At 63.7% G+C, this 10,372-nt stretch overlaps 1 protein-coding gene across 2 annotated transcripts; it reads left to right on the top strand.

Moving 5' to 3' along the window:
- Positions 1–1,543: 1,543 nt before the first annotated feature.
- Positions 1,544–7,256, top strand: C16H20orf204 (chromosome 16 C20orf204 homolog). 2 transcript variants are annotated; one of them, XM_040576192.1, is made up of 5 exons: positions 1,544–1,994; positions 5,221–5,355; positions 5,479–5,541; positions 5,643–5,795; positions 6,425–7,256. In XM_040576192.1, exons 1-5 carry the CDS (start codon positions 1,992–1,994, stop codon positions 6,557–6,559), a joined length of 489 nt encoding a protein of 162 aa, XP_040432126.1. In that variant the 5' UTR covers positions 1,544–1,991; the 3' UTR covers positions 6,560–7,256. The 2 variants fall into 2 exon arrangements, with proteins under 2 accessions (XP_040432126.1, XP_040432127.1); XM_040576193.1 differs by having other exon boundaries at positions 1,548–1,994; positions 6,428–7,256.
- The last annotated feature ends 3,116 nt before the right edge of the window (positions 7,257–10,372 follow it).

Raw genomic sequence — 10,372 nt, 5'->3', positions numbered from 1 at the left:
TGGGAGCTGAGGGACTTGCTCGGGGGTTTTGTGCCATCATTGGCATCTGCCCTGGATGTGGGCTGATGTGAAGGTGAAGCGGGGCGAGGCTGGGGAATAGGATGGAGACGTCAATCTGTTGTGAAAAGGAGAGGGTGGGCGTGTGGGAAGGGAACGTGGCTAGGCCAGGGTTTCAAGACTGAGCCAAAAACTGCGGGAGAAAGAAACTAATGGTTTTCAGCGTGTTCAAGTCCTTGTGTCTCTCACGTGGCTTTTGCCTTTCTTCCATAATGTCAACTGTGGAAGTGCTGGGACGTGGGGCCTGGGTTTCACCTGTCTGGGAGGTGAAAGTGGAGTTCCAGTTTAGTTCCAGCTTCTGTGGCGCTGAAGCACAGCGAAGCGCTTGGGAAAGCTGCGTGTAAGGTGGCATTTAAATTCCTCAGCCCTGTCGTGCCCTCCTCTTGGTGCCTGCGGAGGCGAGATGGGGAAGATGGTTGGAACCACAGTGGTATGGCTTTTGCTGGAGAAACTCCTGAGTTGTGAAGCGTTTGGAGCATCTCCCTAAAGTTAAACGCTTTGTGTGCTGGTCAGGATCAGTGCACTTTCCCTGCCCCTTTCAGGTGGCAGCATTGTATTTAAGGATTTCTTGGGCAGAGGCTACCCAAGTGCCCAGAAACTGAGAACAGGCAAGGGAGGCACTTGCAGGGTTGATTCTTGTGGCTGGTGAGAGGAGAGGTGGTTTTCCTGGGATGGGCTGGAAGCCCTGGGCCAGGGGACCTGCACCTGCACTGCTGCTGTGCAGCACCCAATTCCTTTTACCACCTGCTCCTTGCATCTGCAGCCTTCCCTGTTCTGTGGCCTGGGGTTTTTAGATTCTGTTTTCTTTTTCAAAAGGAAAAAAAAAGAGGGATCATCCATCTTTAGAGCCTTTTAGTGTTTGGAGATGGCTATGTGTTTTCAAATGGATTACGGCACCTACAAAATTTAACTATATATAGAGCTCAGTAAAGAAGTTATATGGGTCCTGTCTTCAGCGGTATGCTCTTGTATATGCTGTGGTTCCCACGTTGCCTGATGGAACATTTGCCTGCTCAGATGCCTCCTGCTCACAGTTGCCAAGCTGAGAAAAGTCGGATTCTTCAGCTCTTTGTTTTATCTCACGCTAGCGGAGTCTCGCATGTGAGGCTGTCTCTCAGCGCATCCTGCGTGAAAGCGACGGCGAGTCAGGGCTTTGTTTTCCCCGCCTGGGCTTGTGTGCTAAGGGCGATGCGCCCCTAAAACTCGGGGGGGGGGGAGCAGGAGGAGCAGTTTGGCTGAGAGCATGGGAACACTGCGTGCGTGCGGGTATTTGAGCGGTGTCCCACCGCCTTCTCCAGGGACAGTCACTTCAGCCACCACCTGCGGTGTGCAGCCACAGGTGCTACCCAGGGCTAGCAGCAGCCTGTGGATTTAGAATGATGATAATTAAGGAAATGCTAATAATGCTGACGGTGGCCTCTGTTCCTGGGCTTCAGCGTATTCCCGCAGCGCTGCCCTGCTCCCGCACGGGGCCGTGTCTCCCTCCCGGCCTCCGCGGGGCTGAGCCCACGCAGCGCTTTCTCTGCGAGCCCCGTTCGGGCCCTTCAAGGAAGAGGGAGCCTCTTGTACCCTGACCCTACAGGCACGGCTTCTCGGCAGGAGCAGGACGCTTGGCTTGCCGCCGCCAGCTCCTCTCCGAGCCCGCAGCTCGCTCCTTTCCTTCCCCGGCTTCTGCGCTCGCCCAGCGGCTCCCGCTCGTAGCGGGGCTGGTTGGGGGCTCCATCCTGCGGGGTCCTGGGCGATGCTGCGGGGAGACAGCGGGCAGCCGGGGCTGGGCCCAGCGGTGCCCCCCCCCCGCCTTATGGGGCCGGGCCCGTCCCCTCCCACCGCGGCCCCGCGCGTGGAGCCAAGTTCAAACCGCGAGCCCCAGCGCGGCGGAGGAGCGGGACGCAGCGGGGGGCCGGGCTGGGGGCCCCCAGTGCCTGCGCGGCTCCATGGTGAGTGTGCTGGGGCTGGGGGAGATGGACCCGGAGCCCCCGCACCAGTGGGATTGGGGTGGGGGAGCTGTCGGGATGGGGTAGATTGGGTCTTGGGTTGGGATGGGGTTTGGGAAGTGTCGGGACGCGGTTGGTGTTGGTCTGCCCAGGACAGGGCTTGGAGCAGTCGGGCTAGGGACCACAGTGCGGCTTGGACCGGTCGGGGTGGGGGTGGTCTGGCCCCAAGGGGGCTCAGAGCAGTCAGGATGGGACCAGGGTCAGGATAGGACCTGGATCTGGTGGGGATGGAGGTCAGAGCTGGTGGGGAAGGTGCTGGTCTGGCCGGGAGGGCGTGGAAGTGCTTGGGAGGGCTGGGCCGGGGCTTGGATGCGGGGACGGACGTGGGGACAGACGCGTCGCTGGTCCCAAAAGTGTCACTGGTCCTGAGGTGAAGGGCGGCCGCTCTGCTCCTGCCCGGTGCTGTGGTCTGTTGTGGACCCTGGGCTGTATCAGGGCCCCTTTGGAGAGGAGGGTGTAAGGGGTAGGGACCGGGACCACCTGGCTAGGGGGGCCCTGGGGACCCCAGCGCCTGCGCCTTGCAGCTCAGGTGGCCGAGCCCAGCGCGGTGCCACCGGGAGCTGCTCTATCGCTAGAGGTGATTTCCCTTATCTCCCGGTATTTGTCGGAGGATTAGAGCCGGGGAAGGGATTAGCTTTCCTTGCCAGGTGCCTGACACCGTGCAGCCCCGCAGCCGTGCTCCCCAGCTCCTTTTTCCCTGCCAGCCGGAGGGGACGAGCCCGACCCCGGGGCAGCCAGCGCCGTGCCCAGCCCGACCCTCCTGCCGCGGGCATGGGGGCGAGGGGAGGTGGGATGACCCCGAATCGGCAGCACACCTCATTTCCCTCATCCTGGAACTTTCCCCCCATCCTGGAGGAGGGGAGCAGAGCACAGATTTGGGTTCGTGGGCTTTATCTCCCCGCCCTGTCCCTCTCCGGTCCCCCTGCTCTGTATGGGGGCGGTGGGAACACCCACGGCGCCCTCCTGGCTCCTGCCCCGGCGCCTCACTGAGGTTTTCAGCCACTGGCCGCGCTTCCTCCCGTGCTAGGGGCTGAGATCCCGGTGCCATCGGCTGCCTGGAAATGCTGCAGATGGTGTGCTTGCTCCTGGAATTCGGTCCCAGTTGTTCAATAAGGCACTTCAGGGAAGTCATTCCTGGCTTCGTGCTTTGAGTAAAACTGCGTGGCCTTGTCTTCCTGGCGGCACAGGCTTCCTGAGAGCAACCCTTAGACTTTGGTCGGGGTGTCCCCGGGGAAGCAGCCTTCTCCTTTGTGTCCCCGAGGAATTACGCTCCTGGTTCTGTGCTGAATCATCTCTGGGCAAAATCTCTCGGCCAGCTTTGCAGCACGGAGCGGCTCTTCCCCTGCCCTTCCTGGTTCCCAGGGATGGAGCCCAGCACCAGAATCCTGCGAGGTGTGCATCGATTGTGAGCGCTGAAGGAGCCCGGTGGGATTTGTACTGGTTGTGTGTGGAATTGCTGATATCCTCGTGTGTGTGTCTGCTCCAGGGTGATGCCCCTGGGTTCACAGCCTGGCATCGTGCTGGGTTTGCAGCGGGGCGTTGAGCTCCCCGTCCTGCTGAGCCTCGGGAGCAGGAGGGTGGGGACAGGTTTCCTCGCCCTTTGGAGCCAGGGACAGCCCTTTATCGAGTGGGGAGCGTGGAGCAGACGCAGGCTTTGCAAACAAACCCCCAGGTTTCCACCACGGGGCAGGACGGGTGGCATCTGCCTGGGCTTGGGCTTCAGCGAGGGAGCCGGCTGGTGCTCCTGAGCCAAAAGCCAAGCCCAAGAACCAGACGTTTGGGATGGCAGCAAACCCACCGAGGTGTGAGCAGCGCCTTGGGGCAGAGAGCTCAGAGATCCAGAAAGGAGGGGGGTGGGGGCGGGAAAGCCCTGACCCGCAGATGAAATCCCCCCATGGCTGGAAGCCACCTGGTCAGCTCCAGGGAGCCCTGAGCTTAGAAGCTGCCGGCCCTTTCCTTCTTGTGCGCGCTCTGCCTGAGCACAGCAGCTGTTTTCGAAAGGTGCTGAGCTGCTTTCTGCTTGCCCGGACCTGATGCTTGGAGCTGGGGGGGGGGGGGGAAAGGTGGAGGGAGTTGGACTTTCACTGCGAACAGGAGCTGATAGAAACCCCCTGGTGCCAGCCTGGGGCCCGGTGCCGTGCCATCTCGCAGCAGTGTGCAGGGGAGGAGATCTGCTGGGCTTCTTTCCCGGCAGCTGCAGCATGCGTGGGGCTTCCCATCCTCTTCCCATCCTCACCCCGCTGCCGGGGGACTGCTCAAATATCCCCGGTCCCGGTCACCTGAGGCTGCGCTGGCTTCTCTCCAAAGCGCCTCAACTCGTCCCTCGGAGGGTCCGGGCGCCCCCGCCCAGTGCTGCCAAGCTTCTCCCCGCCGGGCTCAGATGTCAGCCTTTGGGTTTCCCCGCTCCGCCGGGGCTGGCTCGGGGCTGCCGGGAAGCCTTGGGGCTGGGAGGCTGCGGGGATGTGCTGGCGAGAGCAGGCGGCTGTGCTGCTGCTGGCCGGGGCTCATAGCAGGGCACCCAAGGCAGGGACAAGACGGGGCCATGTGGGGGCTTGGAGAAATGCCGAGCAGCCGTCCCGGGGCAGGACGGCCGCGTCCTTGCTCTGGGGTTTGTGGAATTGCAGGGGGCATCTTCCCAAGGGGGCCTGAAGCTGTTTGCTCGGAGCTGCGCTAGGGAAGCAGGCAGCTGCACGCCTCCTGCTCCTCTCCAAAGGGCAGAGCGGGTCTCTGGCAGCTCCCTTTGATCTTTGGTGCTTGAGGGCCTGGATTTGGGGACCTGGGGAGAGCCCCCGGGGTCCCCACTGGGGCAGCCGGGCATGGGGACAAACCCTACGGATGCACGGAGCTCCCCTGCCCCGTCTCTGTGCCGAGCGCCTGGCTGCTGGCACCAGGGCAGGGGGGGGGGGGGTGCTCAGCATCCTCCCAGGGCAGCGCTGCTCGGACTGGGCTGGAACTGGAACAGTCCCATGGGGGCTTGGCTCCGGAGGAGATAGCTCTGCTGGGGGGTGTCTGCCCCCAGGACACAGCTGCTCCCCCTTCTCCTGCATCCACAGGGGCAGCTCTGCCTGATGCCCGTGGCAAGGAGCTGAAAGCAGAGTCCCGACCCTCCCTGCATCCCCCCCCCCGTGTCCGCCCCCCCCCGGCTGACGCTGAGCCCTTCCCTGCACAGATTCTCCCCAGGGCGCTTTCCTGCGCTGTGCTGCTGCTCCTGCTCGTCGCCGTGCTGGGCCGGGGCAAGAGGTGCAGCATCGCCAAAATCCTGCGGCAGTACCGCGCCGTCATCTTCCACGAGATCCAGAACCTGGTGAGCAGGGGCCGCCCGGTGCTCCCGGGGGTGCTGGCGAGCTGCATGCGGCCCCTTTTAAAAGCGCTTTAGGGTGCCTGATGCCCTCGTTGTTTTATTTCCCTCGTTATTTTATTTCTCCAGAAAAACCTGAGCGGCTCAGCGGAGAGGAGCAGCCGGGCAGGGCTGGCTTGCCGTTCGGACAAGGTGAGCACCCAGGGCTGGGGATTTGTGCGGGCTGAGCCCCCTGAGGCGCTGTCGAGCCCCCTCCCCGCCCGGGGCTGCTCTCCCCTCTCCCCCCCCCCCAGGACCAGAAGATCCTGCTGGCCATCTACAACATCAGCATGTCCCTGCGGGACGTGGCGGGCGGCACCCTGCGTGGCCCCGAGGAGGTGGCGGTGTGGAAGGTGGCCAGGAACACCGAGTTCGTGCTCAGGGAGAACTGCAGGAAAATCGGCAAGGTGGGAGCCCTGCCCCTTCCCAGTCTCCCCAGTAGCTCCCAGTTCCCTGGCTGCACGTGGGGAGTCACGACGGGAGCCGTTCTGCTCTCATGCCCAGCTGCTCATGGGCAAGAACTGGGATTTCTCCCCAGGGCGCCAGCCCGGGCGTCCCCGGGGCTCCGCTGGGGAACTGCTGGGGAAACCCCAGCCTCGAGGCTCTCCTGCCCAAACAACTCATTAACCAAACAACTCATTAACCAATTAATCAGCGGGGAAGCCCCGGGATGGCACAGTGCAGCTGGGGGCATCTCCCTGCCATTGTGGGGAAATCAGCCGGGGTTAACCCTTCCTGGATGCAGTCTGGGGATGCTGGAAAACCACCTTCTGCCGTGCACGTGGATGTGCTAAGGGGTGTCCGGGGTGGGTGCTGCAGGCTGGGGGGGTCCCTAACTCCACCCTAGGGACCTGTGCCCATGGGGCACGTCCTCACTGTGGCTGTGGGTGGCTTGGGCAGCCTGCAGCTCCAAACCTCACGTGCGTGGGGTTTGTGTCCTCTCCTGGGGCTCAGGGGCCTGGCGGCGGCTGCTGCTGTCCCCGTGTCTAACGGCTGCCTGGTGGGGATGTTTCTCGCCCCCTTGGCACCCCAACAGCAGAGCCCACCCCGTGCCCCGGCACAGCCCCGCCGCAGGAGGAAGCAGCTGAAGGAGATCGCGAGGAAGGCGCAGCGGCTGGCGACGTGCTGGGAGAAGCTCTACGCCCTGCACGTGCCCCACCGGGGCTCCTAGGCTGCCTCGGGGACCTCCCCTCACCTCGTCCCCGCGGCCAGGGGGACCGCAGGGGCGTGCGCTCTGGTTTCGTGGCTGACGGCGCCTTGTTTTGGGACCTGGGGGAAATTCAACCCCGAAGTCAGCTGAGGGGGTACCAGGGGGGGCCCGAATTTAATTCATCCCCTTGTTTCAAGCGCTACCCCAGGGCCTGGCCCCGCTGCACGGGGTGGGTGCTGTAGGGGGTGGCTGCAGCAGCCAGCTGGGCAACCCCAAGCTGGGGGAAGAAGAAGGGGAAGCACAGAAAAAAGAGGAGAGAGACGTGGATTTCTGTGATGCTCCTGACCCTGCATCATCTGCTGCTTTTTTGGGGACAATGGTTGCTTTTCTGGACCCAAAGAGGACAAACTGGGCCATGGGGCTGAGGCTTCTGCTGGCACTGGACTTCTACGCACCCGCAGGTGGCTGAGGGTGCCCAGGGTGCCTGCAGGGTGCCAGCGTGAGCTGCTGCCCTGGCACAATGCAAACACTGAAACCCACCCCCCCCAGGCATGGTCAGAGCCTCGGTGCAGCTCTGGCTGCTTGGAGGCAGAGGTTTGGCCTCCGAGCTGAGCACCAGGGCTGGGGGGAACCCAGCACCACCAGGGTTGAGCCCAGCCCCAAGGGACCCGCTTCCAAACCGTGGGAAGCCAGAAATAAATCCTCTCCTTCCCTCGCAGCCCTCCCGGCTGCTTTCTCTGGTGCCTTGCCCTGTGTGTGTGTGTGTGTGTGGGGGGGGGGGGGTCACGGTGCTCCTGGGGGACCCCTTGGGGCCCCATCCTGCCCCTCTTTTGCTCGGTGGGGGTGCCCGGGTTCGGGTCACCCAGCGGTGCTGTGCGCCCTGCCTCAGTTTCCCCATCCCCGCTCCCGGTTGCGGCGCGGACACGAGGTGGCAGCAGCGGGCTGCGGGTCGCGGCCCCGCAACCATCCCCCGGCCCCAAAACGCTTCGGGTCCCCCCCTTTTGTGTCCCCCCCCCCCCCCCCCCCCCCTCCGTGTCCCCCCGGGGCTGCGGGTGGCCCGGCCGGGGGGGCCCCTCCGTGCGCACGGCAGGGGATGGGGGCGCTTTGCTGGGGGCTTCGCGGGGGCTGCAAGCGGCTGTGGGCCACGGGGGGAGGCAGGGAAGGGAAAACCGGGGAGAGAAGGGGGGGTCTGGGGGCTGTGCCCCCTGCCCTGCCTCTGGGATTGGAGCGGAGCCGGGGGGCTGCATTGCTGGGGGGTGGGAGAGGGGTCCCCCGGCACGCCGCTGCCCCTGGTTTAATGGGAAAGGAGCGGGATTTTGCTTTGGGGGCGCAAATTGGGCCTTGCTTTAGTGGGGTCAGGCTGGGTGTTGAGCAGGATCCGGCCCTGGGAGGTGCTGTCCCAGCCTGGCATGAGACAGGGTGACGCCAGCCCTGCTTTTCCCCACCGCAGCGCCGGTGCCACGCTCCTCCCCGGCCCGGTGCTGGCCTGGGCCCCTTCCTCCCAGCCCCATCCTCCTCCTCGGGTGGTCCCCGGGATGCTCGGGGAAGGGACTCACGCAGAGCCCCCAGCTCGCTGCGCCCAAGCGCTGCCTTGTTTTGCTCGTGCCCTTTCTGCTGCCTCCCTGGGCGGCTTTGCGCTGGGATTTTCTTTTTTTTTTTTTTTTTTTTTCCCCTCTTATCCCCCCCCCCCCCCCTCCTTGTTTTCCTAAACAAAAGATCAAATGCGGACGGTGGTTTTAATCAGGTTAAAGAGAGGAAAGAGAATAAATAACGATAATAATTAAAAAAAACCCAACCCAACCACCCCCACGTGTAACAACACCCCGCCAAACCTCCCAAAATAACCCTGCGCCCCCTGCTCCGCGTGGTTGCCCACCAGCGTGACTCACAGACCCCCTGAACGAGCAATTTTCCTGTTTTTTAGTTTCTTTCTTTTTTTTTTTTTTTTTTTTTTTTTTTCGGATGATGGGTTGCAGCCGGGGCTGGGACCACTTTTTTTTTTTTCCCCAAGGATGGGGTTGGGGGGTCCTGCCACGGGCGTTGCTGCCGCCCCGGCCGTGCCGTGCCGCGTTCCCGCGGCACGGCACGGCCGGGGCGACAGCAACGCCCGTGCCCCGTTGCAAACAAGACCATGTCTTGGGTGATTCACTGCCATTTCTGCCTCAAGACTGGAGCAAAGGGACCCCCCCCCCGATCTGTCAGCACGTTCCCAGGTAAAACAGAGCTGTAACCGGCCCCTTTCCTAGGAGTGAGGAGCTGGTGCTGGAAATCACCCCCGGGGTACCCGGACCCGGCTGCAGGGGATGGGTGCAGCTGCTCCCGCTGCTTCTGCAGGTTGGGAAAGGGGGTTTGTGCCCGGTGCTGGTGGTTTTGCATCATTTTCCTGGCTTGGGGTGGTGGCAGGAGGTGAGCAGCGGTGCCTCTGGCCGTGGCAGCACGTGCAGGGGGTGTTTGGGGTGTTTGCGAGCTTGCCGCGATCTCCGGCGGCGGGGGGAGAGGGAGCCCGGTTCGGCGGCAGGAATGAGTGCATGGAAAGGAAGGAAAGAGTGAAGGAAGAGGCTAAAGGGAGGGAGGGGAAAAGCGAGGTCGAAGCTTCGGTGGAATCACAGCAAAACAGCCGGAAAAAGGAAACGGGCCTGAAAAGTCAAATAAAAATAGCAGCGAGGCAAACCCAAGTGTGCAGCACATGGGAGTGAGCGCATTTCCTTCGAGGGCAGCACCACACGCTCCCGGCTGCTCCGGGGGGGCTGCTCTGATGTGGCTCCAGCAGCCGCCACCGAGCTGCCTCCCTCCTTCCCTCCCTCCCTCCTTCCCTCCCGGCCTCCCTCCGGCCTCCGCGGCCGCCCCGCGCGGTGCCAGGCGCTGGGCATCCTGTCGGCACCGCGCCAGCCCCCGCCTCGCTCGGGGCAGGCGGGCGCACGGCGAGAGCCCGGCGCACATCCCCACAGCCCCCCCCTCCCCCCCAGATTTGGGATGCAAGAAAAGGGTGCACAGCCCTCTGCTTGCACCCCACTTTTGGGGGGCTGCGCCCCGTGCCGTGAGGATGCACGCGTGGGTTTTGCTGCGTCCTCGCACGCGCGTGCCACGCTCCCGCCCGCCGTGCCGCAGGTGTGTGCGTGCCCGGGGCCGCCGGCTGTGATCGCCTTGCCAGATGCGTCCGACCGCCCCACAAACAGCGCGGCCACGGCTTCCTCCCTTCGCCTCTTGTTTTGCAATCACCTCCCGGGAATCGGGGTCAGGGCGCGGGGCCGCGGAGACGGGGTGCTCCTTGATCCCGGAGCAGCGCGCTGCGGCCCGGACCTGGCTGTGGGCTGAGCTGGGAGAGGGGAAAAAAAAAAAAAACAAAACACAAAAAACAGCATCACCCAGGACGGGGGGCAAAAAAAAAAACAGCATCACCCAGGACACAGCATCACCCAGGATGGTGGCTGTTGTGCTCCTGCAGAGCTGATGGGGGGGGGGGGGGGGGGGGGGGGGCGCTTTTCGCCCCTGCCCTTTGCAGTGCCACGTCCCACCAAAATGTGGCTGTCCCTGGGATGGAGCAGAGCCGTCCTCGTCCTAGCACCAGCAGCTGCCTCGCTGGCGATCAGGAAAGCCGTGCCCTGTTTCGGTCCTCGTCTGCACGACGACCCAGGCTGGGGCTCGGGGGCCGAGGCTGGGGGTGCCGGCCCCTCGCAGCCCCCGAGCGCGGGCACAGAGCGAGCGCTGGGGGCACTGGCACACGCAGCCTGTGTCTGACTAAGAAGAACAGCGTTTTGTTCTCTCCCATCTCCCTGCAGCATCGTAAAGCTGTTGAAAGCCCAGATTTACGGTGTGATAAACGCTAGGGGCTCT

This window comes from Cygnus olor, chromosome 16 (genome assembly GCF_009769625.2).
Source record: "Cygnus olor isolate bCygOlo1 chromosome 16, bCygOlo1.pri.v2, whole genome shotgun sequence".
In the NCBI taxonomy this organism is placed as follows: domain Eukaryota; kingdom Metazoa; phylum Chordata; class Aves; order Anseriformes; family Anatidae; genus Cygnus; species Cygnus olor.
This window is presented reverse-complemented; position numbering and strand designations above follow the sequence as displayed.